The sequence below is a fragment of the Anneissia japonica genome, unplaced genomic scaffold (assembly GCF_011630105.1).
Source record: "Anneissia japonica isolate Jap-2015-1 unplaced genomic scaffold, ASM1163010v1 scaffold287580_len341680_cov180, whole genome shotgun sequence".
In the NCBI taxonomy this organism is placed as follows: domain Eukaryota; kingdom Metazoa; phylum Echinodermata; class Crinoidea; order Comatulida; family Comatulidae; genus Anneissia; species Anneissia japonica.
The window spans coordinates 187360-203112 of record NW_022717063.1 but is presented as its reverse complement, the minus strand read 5'-3'; the positions used below and the strand labels follow the sequence as shown (position 1 = coordinate 203112).

The 15753-nt window shown below is 33.2% G+C and overlaps 1 protein-coding gene across 1 annotated transcript in view; it reads left to right on the top strand.

The window, feature by feature from the left end:
- Nucleotides 1-957: 957 nt before the first annotated feature.
- LOC117110107 overlaps nucleotides 958-15753 on the top strand; it is a gene marked incomplete at its 3' end in the record, with an annotated part of 35185 nt that continues 20389 nt past the window's right edge. Inside the window, exons 1-10 of the mRNA XM_033252708.1 lie at nucleotides 958-2462; nucleotides 4675-4761; nucleotides 5678-5866; nucleotides 6755-6850; nucleotides 7369-7522; nucleotides 8297-8374; nucleotides 8755-9003; nucleotides 9843-10005; nucleotides 10241-10371; nucleotides 10956-11233. Coding sequence (XP_033108599.1) covers nucleotides 2454-2462; nucleotides 4675-4761; nucleotides 5678-5866; nucleotides 6755-6850; nucleotides 7369-7522; nucleotides 8297-8374; nucleotides 8755-9003; nucleotides 9843-10005; nucleotides 10241-10371; nucleotides 10956-11233 — 1434 coding nt within the window. The remainder of the gene's footprint in view (nucleotides 2463-4674; nucleotides 4762-5677; nucleotides 5867-6754; nucleotides 6851-7368; nucleotides 7523-8296; nucleotides 8375-8754; nucleotides 9004-9842; nucleotides 10006-10240; nucleotides 10372-10955; nucleotides 11234-15753) is intronic.

Genomic DNA, 15753 nt, shown 5'->3' with positions numbered 1-15753 from the left:
CATTCATAGAAAAAGAAACAAAAATTCAGCCGATCAAAATTAAAAATGTCATCTATACAAAAATTATCTGTTATCCATAATTACTATTTACAAAAACTTCATAAAAATCACAAGAACAGGCAATTTCTAAATGTCAAAAATTCATTCATATAATTAAAATTTATCATTATTTACAAAAATTTATAAAAATATAATTAAAAAAAAAAAATATGGTTGCTTGTGTTTATACAATTTGTTGGTACCCCCTAGTACTGTATTATCTCGATCGGGGCCCCCCTTTTTCAGACTTCTGGATCCGCCCCTGTCTACAGCACATTTTTGGCTGAATGAATGAGCTTGAGGTTTATTTGCTTATTTCATTTAATGGACTACTGCATTAGGCATATCTGGTAGAAAGTAAAGATTCAAAATGCAATTTCATTTAGAAATGAATTCCCTGAATATAGGAGTGGGTTGCAAATTTTTATGGTTGATGCTTTATCCTTGGAAACAAAATGTGTATTAGGAAGTATTTAGAAATCCAAAGAAAAAAAATAAAACAATGTATGATGTAGTGTAATGTGCATTAAATTAGAATGCATCTAAAATTCATCTCTTTATAAATGAGCTCTTAAATTGGGAATTGGAGGTATTCGTCAGCATGATTGAATAATTGTACAGCACTTTGTTAACATAGATTCTGAGATAAACAGCGATATAAAACTTTGTGATTACTTTTTTATACCAATGTGTTGACATGTAAGTATTAATTATTAGACTGCCGATTAATTTAATTATTTTTGTTTCTTTTCTAACTTGTATTAATTGTGTAAATACTGGGGAAGTTCAGAATGTGTGTGAATCATTGTTGTGTTAAATGTATAGCATTGCATTATTTCTGTACTAACTTGAAGCGCCTTGAGCACTTTAGTGGAGATGTGCGCTTAATAAATCTTATTATTATTATTATTATTAAATATTACTTTAAAGCATGAATAATACTGTACATTGCAGTATGACAGATGCTTTGAAATCCCTCAAATATTACTGAATAATGTACAGTGAGTGTTAATGTTAACACCTATACCCATTTGTCAATCTGCCTGTTAATCATAATGATTCTAATAAAACAATGTAGCATTTATGCTGATTTCACAATTGCCTTTGGCAAGTTGCTGTACTAATGATTTAGCAAGTATTTTATTATTTTTTATTGTTTTTCTCTGTAGCAGATCTGTGCCTAAATGTTGGGGTACATACAATTGGTTTGAAATTATTGGCAGTTCCATGTATATTATTATTCTGCTTAAAAAGCTTGAAAAATTACAAAATAATGCAGTGTAGTGCTGTTGTTTTTAGTGGCCATTTTCATTGGTAAGCGTAACACTACAGTACTTAATTTATTATTCTGATAACTTTGCTAGGATTTAGGTTTTACTAAACAATTGTATATGTGTTGAATTTGTTCTGTTTAATGATCACTCGCCACTGTGGAAGGACTAGTGTTGTCCGAAAGCTCTGGTTCTATTTCTGGCAGTTTACTTTTTAACTGTTGCTTATCAAATTTGTATCTTTACCGAGATCCAGGCATGTTCCAAAAAATGGCTATGAATAATATAAAATATATTTATGTCGCCGTAAACAGATGACTAGCCAAAATTACAGATTTACATAAACCCTAATGTGCAAATGTCGTCGTTAATGCTATTTTATACAAACATTTTAGGTGACTGGAGTGTTATGTGTATTTGCTTTTGCCTTCAGTACTTGGGGTGATGGTTGCAGCAGGGCACATCAGACAAGCAGTATTACAGTAGCATTAGTAGTAGTGGGTGTGAATTTGAGCATAAGATGATAGTCTAATGTGTTGAAGCATTTATTGCCTTAAAAAAAGGGAACACAAAGGCACCACAAACCCAAGGGTGTGTGTACATAATGTGCTATTTGGTTTGGCAAACTAAACGTAAATATATCCACTGCCTAAAATAACAAGTCAGACTTGTACGAAACTCTTTCAATTGATTACCAACTAGTGTACCAGTCTATGTGAAGTGTATTGAAGCAGAGTTATACATCTGTTTAAAAAGAATTCCTTGAGTCAGATCACCATTTAATATAGAAACATAGTAAATCAATTTAATGTTATTTTTCAAGATTTTTAAATAATGCTGGTATTACATGTATAACACAGCTAAGGAGTAAATCTTTTAAATCTTATTGTACACTTAGGTTTTTATAATTGGAATTTATAATTATTGAAATAAAGTAGTGTTGGTACACTATGTATTTTCTTCTGTCAAAATTAACTGCATCATGATTATAGCAATACTAAATCAGGATTATCTGTTCCTAGTAAGCGGGAATCTTCATTTTTGATATGTATAGAAGGTCAAAGATGAACAATGTGATGCTCTCGGGGTTTTCAAGCAACATAATACTCAACATCACCAAACGAGGGGCACTGATTTCTCACAATGATTATAGTAAGGAAAGAGGAGTGTGTTGCACAATTTGTATTTCTTAGTTCTGTACTGTATTTAATTATTTTATGACTTCTTCGGATAAAACATGAGCCAGTAGGAATAGTATCGTGAATGATGAGTTCACGGCCCTCCCCCAATCCCCCAAGTGTGGCACCACGATATGCTCATTTGGGGGGTGGGGGTGGTGTGATTGATTTCTCGATAAAAGCGTAAGTGGGCGTGGTTTAGGGCGTTGCTCAATAAGGTCTCCGACGAATTATTTTTTTTCTCCCCAGCGGGTGGGTGGGGGAGAGCTTTCCCCGACAGGGGACTAGCCACCGCCACCCCCATTGGTGTTTTCCCTAAAAAAATGGCTTCGTAGGTGCCCAAATATGCTTTCTATTGCATTGACAACACAGTTTTTGCATGATATCGTCGTGTTCATGAGTGGAAAGCCATGAATAACACTTTTTTTTTCCCATTTAATTGTTAAAAAAATAGCAACAATCATACTTTACCAGAAATTCATACCAGGTATTGGTAAACCTCACAAACAATGGGTTGATATGAACATCTAATTATTTTTTTTTTAAAGAAAATGAAAGTTCTACAATCATAATTAAAGGGTTTGGATGGGGTTTGCAGTGTGTTTTTGGAGGTTTGTGGTGTATTTTCAATTATTTTTTCACAAAAAAAAATCAACATTTTAACCAAAAAAAAAGTTATGAATGTATTTAATTTTCTTGTTGATATACCAAGTGAGTCAATCACAATTGAATTGTTTGGTTTCCTACAGTGTGTTTTGGGAAGAGTTTGTGGGATTTGGCTACATTGTACCATTAATCCTACCATAATTACCCTACCCTTACAATTACACGCAATTTTAATTCTTAGCATAATTGCCATATTTACATAACTATGTATATATAGTATATCTCAGTTTACATTATTTATTATAGTTTTGAAAATAATAAATTGACAGAAAAAGAAAATTATGGCCACTGGTTTCTGAGCCAGTAGTAGGCACTTGGATTTAGTTGGCAGGCAATTAAATACGTTGCTTAAATAAATACATTCCTAATTATTCAGTTTACTGAAAACAATACTTGATTAACAAATACTTCTTTGAAGTAAGTCTAAGCAAAACATTTATTGCTAAGTTTGTGAGAAAGTAAGCCTCTTCCCATACATGAACCTGTGATTCAAACACACAATTGATCCACATGCTTTAACTACTGTTTATTTGCATTGTTAACATGTAAAGTTATTTCATTTGAAACTTAACAAAAGTGAATTTTGTGGTTATCTATGAGTTGCATATTTTGATAGTTGAAGTACTGTATGTATGTCATTCCTCTACTTTGTTATTGAAATAATGTTTCTAAAACTTTTATTTCTACTATCAAAAAATGTTAATCAATACTTTTAGAGAAATTTAAAAAAAAATCACATAAATTGAACTTATTTTTTTTTAAGGAAAAAATAAAACTTATTTTATAAATTTACAGGGTATTTTACAGCATTTAAAATTTATTTATTTTTATTGAATTTTATAATTGGGGGCCATTTTTTATTTATTGATTCAATTCTTGCTATTACAGTATTTAAATATTCAATTCTTGCTATTACAGTATTTAATCATTTCTATTACTGATTTTTTTTCATTGGGGCCATTTTTGCCTACATTCTGTTGTGGCTGAACATCCCTCCAATCCTTTACAGTTAACTATAATACCTGTATGCTTAACCTGAATAGATAAAGAATGCATCTATTTAAGTTTATCGAAGCATTAGTAGAATGTTACGCTCTCTTAATCACTGTATAGATATTAAATAGGGCTACATTATTTCCTTATTCGTGTTCAACCACATTCTGTACCCACTTCGATGGCAGTTGATAACATAATACAGCGATGTAAGGACAAATCCAGCTTCTATTTTTTCCAGTGTTGTTTCCTGGGTTTTGTTACTTGCAGTGTCATTAAGTATGACTTTGATTTCTTTTTTATATTCAGTTTGCCCTCCAATTTGAGACCACCTTTGGGACCTGAAAATTTGGGGTGGTCTTGGGGTTGGTCTCCAGTTAGAGGGCTGCTTTGTGTTAAAAGGTTGAAGATTTGTTGTTTGGGTCTTTAGAAAAGTGGTCTTGAATTAGAGAGGGGTCTCAGAATTAGAGGGGTCTGGAATTGGAGGGTGCAGTATTAGCTTGATGTTTTGTGTTTCATATTTATAGATGCTAATCTGGATTATGAAGAGTTTAATTGGACTGATTGCACTGATGTGTGTTTGGCTACGGGCCAACGCAACCAATGCAACTGAGGTAAGCATATGTTATGCTTAATCATATTAGCATATGATTAACAAACGTTCGCTTCAGACAAATCAAACATGATATTGTAGCGAGTTGTAACATGGAGAGACGTATTTTTGATCAAAACGTAAAAGGTGATATATTTAATGAAAATGGACTTTTTTTTAGAACAATTGGTATATCTATCAAACTAATGTTTTTACTGCTACTGCATTTTTCCTTTATTTATTCAATGGATTGAATGTTTGATGATTTTAACATGTTATTAATGTGTCATTAATGCATTTGTGTCATTAATGCATTTAATGTTAATAGCAATTGAGAGCAGCTTAGCTCAGTCAGCTAATTCGGTGGTAGCCACTGTGTGTGCGCTGAACCGTGGAGATCTCTAGGTTCCCGGTTCAATTCCCATTGCTCTCCTTGTGTTTTTAGCTGGAGGGCTAAAATACAAGTTACAATAGCGCATTGTCTTTCGGATGAGACCGTTGGTCCCGTGTGCCGTGTATCTTATATTTAAATAGGTTATTTGCTGCTTTAAATTAATGAAAAGAAATAAGAAGGGAAGGAAGAAAAAATTGTATTACATTATGTGTGCTTTATATACATGTTAATTTTTGAAAGAGTGATGGCAAAATAGCATTAAGTATGCTTTATATTATTTTTTATTGTATTTAATGTGCCTATGTTGTGTTATGTTTTTATATTAATGCAAATAAAAGAAAAAAACAAGATAATCTATAAAAAGTATATTTAAACAGCATGTGTATGCAACGCATAAAACTTCACTACTGGCCAAGTACGCTATAAAGACAAATGCGGCACCTCTCTTTATAAAAAAAAAAGTGAAACTCTCAGGCAAAGTGATTCAAACTGTATACACAACTTATGTTACAATTGTGAGTACATGTACAATTTCTTTTTACAGGATTCTTGTGGCTCAACCCAAGGCTGTTTCCGAGACCCTGAGGACTGCTTCCCTGCCTCTTCCTGCCAATATTTTGTTGCATGGAATCGTAATAGTCTTTCAGATTCCGTCATTGACTTTGAGTTAAGCGTAGCGGTGACATCTGGAGATACGTATGCTGCAGTTGGATTTTCAGAGAATAATTTAATGGTATGTGATCATATTCAATAGGATTAGAGTCAAACATTAATGCTGGGGTCAAGAATATTAGATAATAACCGGAAGTATGATATGTGACCTTACATTTTACATAATTTTCAAGCAAAATAATCGTTTACTGTCTTATATACCCAAACTATCTCAAATAGAAGCCCAATATAGGCCTAATCTCGAGATGAAGCCCATCTCGAATTGAAACCCACTCCCTTCCTTTAGTTTGCAAAAGTAGCCTCAAAAAATAGGCTTCTTTTCAAGATAGCATGGGCTTTTTTTTTTTAGGTACACTGTACATGAATTTCAAACAAAATAATTTAAGAACACACTTGGTTAGTTTACTAGGTAATTTATTGCCGATAAATACACTCCATGATACAGACTGATGTTACAGTGGCCCTATTTATTTATTGTTTACTCTTTACTTTACAAAAGTTGTTAGAAAAGAAGCCCATTCAAAGGGAATCTTCAAGAGCTTTGCCCAAGAATAATGAATAGGGCAAGGATTCGAACATAAGACCTATGTTAAGAATAGACAATTCATGGGACTCAACCTCAAATCTGAACGCTAACTACAAAATAATATGCATCCACGTACAACTTCCACACAAGAATTTGTTGATATATATATATTGAACACCACCATAAATAAAAGATTTTGAACTTTGACATCTTCACAAATATGATCCTAAACCTAGATATTATAGTACTGCTTCTTTTCAGTTTAAACTAAATTGTTATCAACAGATATGCAATAAATGTGTTTGAATAATATAAAAATAATTTTAGTCCACTGAATAATGAGACCATGGCCAACCTCTCATTATTCGCAGTAACATTTGTTATGTGTTATCTAAACCGTTATTTTTCTTATTTATACCGAAGCCTGGTTCTGATGTATATGTTTGCCGTTCAGACGGGACACTTCAGCGTTATTATACTGGCGGATACAGTCAAAGCCAAGTCACTACAAGAGCTAATGTAACCCAATTGTTTTATGCATATCATTAAAAATTCTGAGTAATCTGTAACAGTTTAACTTGTTATAAATACTTTATTACTTCGCATTATTACCGTATATAAAAATGTGCTAACTTACTTCTAAATATTATAAAGGATATTTATTATTGTTAGGTCAATTGTCCCATATATATTGTTATAATTCATAAAGATTTCAAATGATTATTGTATGACTAACAGTCTAGACTCTTAAAACAATGAAATAATATGATACCCTATTAAAGTTTAATTACAAAGCAAATAAGGAATGAAAATACTGTTTTTTAGTCGTCAGTAAAACACAGTGTCACATGACCTGGTGTCGTTAATATCATGGGATTGGAAAGCAAGCATCCTAACCACCGAGATAGATCCTCACCTCTTAATTATAAAAAAGTGCTGTTCTGCATTTCTTACCTGTGATATTTAAACTAATAATAAACACCTTTTATTTATTTAGGCTGCAAATTGTTATAATTGATAATTTCAACTTTTTTTAGAAAGGATTATATAATATTGTTGTGGATGCTGTGACAGATGGCATTCTTCATTGTACCTTTTCAAGAAACGTGGATTTGGACGATGGGGATGCTGAGTTTCTTAATCTAAGTATCCCGCTCTATATTATTGGAGCCACATCTACAAGAAATGGAGGTAAAATTAGTGTTAATTAAAGTTTGCAAATTGAATTTGTACCAATTTTACTCTTTTTTCACATCCAATGTATAATAGTCATATGGTAAAGACAGACAAGATTAAATTCAAAAAATATGTAGTGTGATTGATATTTAACTTATTAGTCTGGATTTTGGCATTTGGTATTTAAATCAAAGCTGTTGGTCCTGTTGATGACATAATTATTGTTGAAATATTAAATCCCGACACGATGGCGTGCATTTCGATACTAGGAGTATGTATTATACTATCTTATCTGAAAATTATCATTGGTAGTCGTCCCCGTCATTCTAATAAATTCAATTATTTATAGTATATTTTACTTTTAAGATTCATAAAATAGATAACTAAATGAATACATAAAAAACTATCTTATGAAATTTAAACTAGGCCTATATTATTTAAAATAATTTGTGACGGAACACTCAGTTAATCTGGGTTGGAGCTTCAACACATAATTTTAATGTGCTATATATAGTGTAGATAAATCGTATATTTGTTTATTGTTATGAAAAGTTGTTTATTAAAGGTAAGCCAATAACATGCTTTAATTTACACTGATTTAAATGTGACGTAGAAGTGATTTATTTTTTATTTACGTGATGTATTTTGATTTAAATGTGACATAAAAGTGATTTACTTGTGATTTATATGTGAATAAATGCTATTACATACAGATTTACAATTATTTAATGCGATTTTCATGTTATATGTCATTTTTAAAAATTTTTATTTTATTCCTGTGTAACTCAGACACATTGAACTATCATAATAACAACCGATGGATTACAAGCGCTACTGTGGATTTGTTAGCTACTGGTCCTGTACCAGGTAAGATGAGATAGGCCTATGGATATTTTCAGATACATAGCTGTACAATGAAACATTCCCGATTGGACAGAACATTATTTTAAAGCATTTATAAAATATCATTAAAAACCGATGAATTTTTTATTTGTTTTAAGACTGTTCTTATACACAGCTAGATGTGTATAAGAGACAGAATTACTTTTTCACACTCCACCAACGAATATTATGTGTATACAGTAAATAGAATACTAATGAATAAGTATGCGTTCCATATGAGTTTTGATGAAATTTTATTATTATTTATCATTATAATTATTGTGTTGTAATTTAACAGACAATCCGCATTACAGTTGAAAGACAAACTGCTTTGTTGTAACGGTAATATTGTTGATTTTTGACAGTGGAGGATTTAATTGTTGTCGCTGATATAAGCTCCTCTAGAATACTCTACACAGAGATTAATCATCAAGAAACGGTTAGTTTCACCTTCAATCAGTTGACCATTTCTCCACCACCTTTAAAACCTGTAGCTGTGGACTTTAATTCAGACACCAAATACTTTTATTGGTCAGATGTGTCTGGAAACAGTATTTGTCGAACTCGGGGGATAGATTCTACAAAAGAAACAATTGTATCATTTGACGGAATGGGTGAGTTTAAATTGCAACAATCAGGTATCTATAAACTGATAATTTTGATCATGATAATGTGAAGTGTACTCTATCACATTAAAAATTTACATATTTAATCCAATTTTAAGTTCTTAACTAATGTGTTGATATGATTCATAAGAAAGTATAATACATACTCCAAGTATTGAAATACACGCCATCGTGTTGGGATTCAATATTTCGACATTAATTATGTCATCATCAGGATATGATTCATTGTCCCAAATTCGATCAGATAAAATAACTATACTCAAATTATTTGATAGAATTGCACCTATCAAACCAGCGGTTATGGAAATAGATGAAAATTGAGGGGCTCATGGGGATTTGGAAAATTCAAGCAGCGCTTTTTTAATGAAAAAAATTATATAAGGTCAACTGGACTGGAAATCGAAGATAAACTAATGGTTCTGATGTAGAAAAGATAATCCTCCAGTGAGCATGGCTCATGACAAGGATGCTATGAGCATTTACACAACAGCATATGAAATTAGTGGTTTTGATGGTGGTGGTAATTGTTGGCCATCTGCCGATAGAGATTAGCAGGATCATTGGAGGGTTTCTTGCAAACTCATATAAAAACAGGGGCAGATTTAGGGGGTGGGAATCTAGAAAGTTGGATTATTTTCTTGTTGAAAGAAAAATCACACGATATTGTTAAGGGGCGCTTATTCAAACAGGGCACTTAAGAAAGGTTTTACGTTAGGAGGGGAGCTTATTCGAGAGGGGCGCTTATTCAAACAGGGTGCTTATTCGCGCGAATATGGAATTTTCATTAGGTATTTAATAATTGACTATTCATGTTTCTTTGTTTTCAGAGGTTGAAGGACTTGCTATTGATAGGATTGGTAAAAAGCTTTATTGGACGGATATTGGTTGGGGAAGTATTGAGAAGAGTAATTTAAATGGAACTGAAATAGTTCCACTAATTACTGAAGATATATTTAGACCTAGAGCAATAGTACTGGATGTTACAAAAGGGTATGCTAAACATAAATGCATTGAGAGATATTTGACTGTTCTGTTCAGTTTATGCACATTATAGTTCTACCACAAATGCATATCATTACACTGACCACAAATATTTGATAAATCATTCGATTAATCTATCATTCAATTAATAAAGAAATCTTGAAATATCACCCAATATATCATTACAATTCATGAAAATATATATAGTTTTATTCTAAGCTTTAGTTTAAATTTTATATTTTAGGCATATGTATTGGACGGACTGGGGAACAATACCAACAATTGAAAGAGCAAATATGGAAGACGGAATGAATAGGACCACTTTGGTTAGTTCAGATCTACGATACCCAAATGGCCTAGCACTGGATCTTTCTGGTGAGTCAATAAACAATAGAGAATAATCAGGCTTTGCTTCTCACATAATGAAACTATGTGGTACAGTATTCCTAATTGTAAGTGATGTCTGTTAGTTGTATCGACAGGAACTTTAGTTGTCGTAAATTTCTGAATGATATAATTGACCATTATGGTATAATATATCAGAGGCACCAACATTTGATATTTATTGTATTGACCAAAAATTATGGTATGTTGTTTGCTTTCAACAACCAAATAGGTAAACCATGATATTTTGTAAGGACATCTGATAGCCATTGGAATGATGTTTGACCAACTTGACATACTGTATACACAGTACGTCACCCCCAAATACTTGTGAAAACAATCTTGCAAGTGATTCCAATAGGAATCGTACCCTCGGCCTCCAGACATACGCTTAGTATAGTCGAAGTCCCACAATATTGTATTACCGCGGTAGATTTCATCTCTACAGTGTACTATTATACATGTTTATTATATGAACAAATAGGTAAACGATTACGTATAACCTGGTAATATTTTTGTATCATTTCACTGATTTAAAAAAATCAATATAGTGACCGTTACTTTTTTGTCAATAGAAAACAGACTATACTGGTGCAATGCAAGAGATCCGGGAGATCCGGGAAGGATAGAATACTCAGATTTGCTTGGAGGACAACGTACTACACTTTTGGAAGGCTCAGATAATTACATTTTATATCCATTTTCTATTCGTGTTTTTAAATCTTATGTTTACTGGACTGACTGGAATCAGAACCACACATTGCGTGCAAATAAACTCACTGGAAGCAACATTACTGAAATTGGTGAAACTTTGCATGAACCCGCAGGATTGTATATTCATGAATGTGAGTTGATTTGACATGCACACATTTGTAGGCCTAATCTAATGTCTTTTGCAAGACTATTTCATCATGAATTATTATTATCTCGTATGTTAAACTAGATCATGTACAACAAATCATTCAAAATTGGTGAGGTATTCCACCAGTTGAGGGTTGTCAACCTCAGATAGTGGGCAAGGAGGTCCAATCACAGCACACTCGCTAATAACATGTTATTGAGTCTGTATGTGCCCACAAGGACAAAGATCACTTTCTGCAATGCCCCACATTTTGATTTTGGATGCAAAACGTCCAGCGCCTGATTGTAGCCTGTTTAGTTGCACCCAAGCCTTCCTATTTTCAATGGTTTAATATTTGGTAATGGTAGATGTGATATAACAACCATTAGTGAGCGTAGCTGTGTTAGTGAGTAAATAATGACAACTAAAAGTCAAGATTTAGTGGTTTTATACCAATTAGGTTTAGGTAGTAAACAGATACCTTATTAGATTTGGCCTGAATCTACTTTGAACATTTGAACACAGAGATCTAGCTTGTTTGTTCGACTAAATACATTATTATCAGTCGAAGCCCTACTATAGCTTTCATGAAAGACAAACAAAGCCTGCCCATGACTGACACTGTGCGTCCCTGCGGTAGTGGAACTTTCATATCATTCGACTCTAGCTATTTCTCCCTCCTGTTATAATCATACACTTTTAGAGATCTTAGGAGATTTTATACCAGAATAATAAAAAAATAAAATAAAATGATGATATTTTAGATAAGATATTAACTACACAAGTCCTTGTTTGGTCCCTTGCTGGTCTTTATTCAACATGGTTTGCCAACAACGAAGTAATTTCTTGTACTGTATTTTTACTTTCACAAGACCAATAAAAGTTCTGTGTTCTGTACTCTATATTACTGTACAACAACATGTTCAAGGTGACTGAACTCCAGGCTACTTAGTTTAGGTTACTAAATTTAGAATCCTTTAGAGCAGAGACAGCTTCAAGAGTATCTCTCTAATGTCTGACATGTTCTCCTGCTTTTCTCTCTAAATTCTCTCTCATTGGTATCATTGGGTGTTTCTCTATATACCCGCTACTCTTGGAGATGAGGCTAATTAAGTCACCACATGTTTTTAGGGCTTCCGATTTGATCATAGAAAAAATTGTTTTCTCTGAGTTAATAACCTGCTTGTTGAAATACCCTTAATAATTGTGATGGATTGATCTGCCAAAAGTTTGTCTCCATAGTAAGCAATTAGTAGAGGTCCGCATAGTACACTATAGGAAAATTATTATACAAAGGTTAGATTTAATGCTTGAAAAATTACCGAAGGAAATTTTTGAATGCATTAAATCTAACCCAAGTATAATAATTTTCCACTAGTGTACGATGCATGCTCTACTAATTGCTTTATAATTCAATCGCCGTCTTTAGCGTTAGTTTTAACAAGGCAATTTGCCTGGTTTCGATAACCAACTGTTGCAGTCATCGGTTGCTATAGTGATATGATCAGTATACTGTGTGCGTAGCTGTACGCTGTAGCTGTAGCTGATGATCAAGTACTGTCAGTACGACGGATAACTTGTATTTTGTTAGAATTGTTTGTAATGCATTTTGATAGACATTCGTTAAAGAAATAACATTTTTTTGAAGCATTCGAGAGAGAATACAATCACTGACTTATTGGTCAGTGCAGACAGGTAAAAATCGTGCGATGATTTCATAACTACGCTAGGCTACATCCTAGGTCTAGCACTAGCCGTAGGAGGAAGCCTGGGTGTCCTCCTGCCTGGCCGTAGGCCTGCATCTAATTCCGTTCTTTAAGTCTTTAAAATAGGTCTAGAATATTCCAATTAAATGTTCAGTTTGTTTAGTTTATCAGGTTTTATTGATTCAAGGAATTCCTTAATTGTTCATACTTAATATTGAATTTGAAGTAGCTTTCTTTGGGTTCTAATTAATTCAATTTTCATCGCGATATCTTCGCGATGACGAAAAATTATTTATTTTTCTTGAAAAAATTCTAGCCAAGCGTTCACTATAGCCTATTGAAAAATTATCAGACTGAGGGGGATAGGCAAATAACATTGGGAGTTGCAGTGATGACGTCACGATTGACTTATAATGTCATTTATAGCACGACAATGTTTGTTTGTTTGTTTATTATTTATTGCCCTCATTATTATAACATCAAAACAAAAGAACAAGTACATAAAAACACACAAAAATGAGAGCAAGAAAAGAAAGAAATGAGAGCAAGAAAAAAAACTTTCGCCCTGTCTCAATGCTTTCATTCCTATCAAAGATCACTGAACGGGTCATGTTTGAAAGACTTAATGACTATTTCGTTTAATCTAATACCTACATTACAATCTGCTTACCGACAGTACCATAGTGTTGAAACTGCCCTCTTATGTATTGCCAAGTGTTTTGCACTCTCTTGACAAGTCCAAAGGTGTTATCTTGGTTTTGTTGGATTTGTCATCAGCGTTTGATACAATTTATCACGCTTTATTGTTGAACACGCTCAAAGAATCTTTTGGCATTTCCGACAAAGCTCTCCATTTGCTGTACTCTTACCTTGATTCCAGGTCTTTTCGTGTTAATGTTGGGTCGGAATTTTCCAACACATTCCCTTTGAAGTATGGCGTTCCGCAAGGTAGCCACACTTCCTTGCGGAATTTCATCTGCTACACTTCTAGTCTTTCTAACATAATCACTAGACATGGTTTAAATTTTCACTTCTTTGCTGATGACATACAGCTTTGGAAACATGTTGGTCTTAATAACTACTGACATAGCCTCGACTCTTTATTCAATAGAGTCTTGTATTTCTTCCATTATCAAATGGACGACTACAATGAAACTCAAGCTCAACCCTCACAAAACTGAATTACTTACTATATTTCCAAAATCTAGAAGCATTCACTCTTTTCCCCCAATTCAGATATCTGTAGAGGGTGTGAATATACCGTCGTCAACTACAGCACGAAATTTGGGTGTACTGTTTGACAATCAGTTTACCTTTCAAAACCACATTTCATCTATCTGTAAATCTGGATATTTTCACCTTAGACCAATTCGATCTATTCGTCCATACATTTCACGCTCCGCTGCTGAAGTACTTGTCCATGCTTTTATCACCTCTAAAATTGATTTCTGTAACTCTTTATTGTATGAGACCTCTACTATTCAATTAAGACCCTTACAAAAGCTTCAGAACTCAGCAGCATGTGTTGTCTGTCTCACTAAACTTTGTGATCATGTTTCACCTATCCTCAAAGACCTTCATTGGCTACCGATATGTAACGCCTAAACATCAAAATTATTCTTCTCACTCATAAATGCATATATGGCTACGCCCCACACTATCTTTCTTCATCGATCTCACAACAATTATCTTCGCGTTCCACAAGACAGTCAAATTCTCTCAGGTTATCTGTCCCCAGAGTGCTGCATGTTCGTACTGGCAAACAGTCTTTCTCTTTTGCCGCTCCGAAATTATGGAACTCTCTTCCACCTAATCTTAGGTCAACTTCTGATACGAATGCATTCAAGACCCTCCTAAAAACCTACCCCTTTAATTAATAACTCTTATCTTTAAGCGCCAGTGACAAAAAATTTTTTTTTTAACAGGCGCTATACAAATTCTCCAATTTATTATTATTATAAGAGGATAACCGTATAAGCTCTATGAGCTTGTTTCCATAGGGGTCCTCGACCAATACAAAGAGAAGCAAATATTTTAAAAAAATTATGTTTTTATTAAATGTTTTTTAAGTAAATATTTAAATGTATTATGTATTATGTATTATCAAATTCCTTTAAAATATTTTGCAATTCATTCCATTTTTTTTATTCCATTATAGTAAACTGTCTTATCAACTTAACTTATGGTTTAGGTCTAATTCACCAGGGGGTTAAATTGCTGTCGTGTATTTAGTGACCCATGGTATAATAGATGGCCAACATACCCTAGATGGACATTTTCACTGCCAAATTAATAGTTGAGACATTTAACAGGTTCCGCATCAAATGAAGCGTATTGATATAAAAATTTCAATAATTATATAACTTAATTATTGAATCCTAAGAAAACAATTAGTGTAATCTTGAGAGGCCGCCAAAAATTGCACAAACTTATTATTATTCTTGCGAATCTCTAGATTCTTGAGTCTTCTGGGTCAAGAGTGCAAGACTGAGATGTTAGAAATAGTAGCTATTTACCTTGAATTCTATCGTTTATAAAAACTCCGGAGCAATAGCAGTGAGAACTGTAGGGGATGGATCGTGAATTATACTCAGTAGTGGGTTACAGAAGGGCTCCAGTCCCTAACAATCAGCGATATTCACATTGTTATGAAGACTAACTTTAGTTTTTGACTTCCAAAATGTCTCATTCTTAAGTGTCTGTGTGCCGTAATTGTATTTTTACGTGAAAGATTACAACTGCCATACCACATTGGCAATTGGTGTGCACTTACAGCTCATGGCTTGAGCAAAAAATCTTATTTTTTAAATTTAACAACTTGTTTTC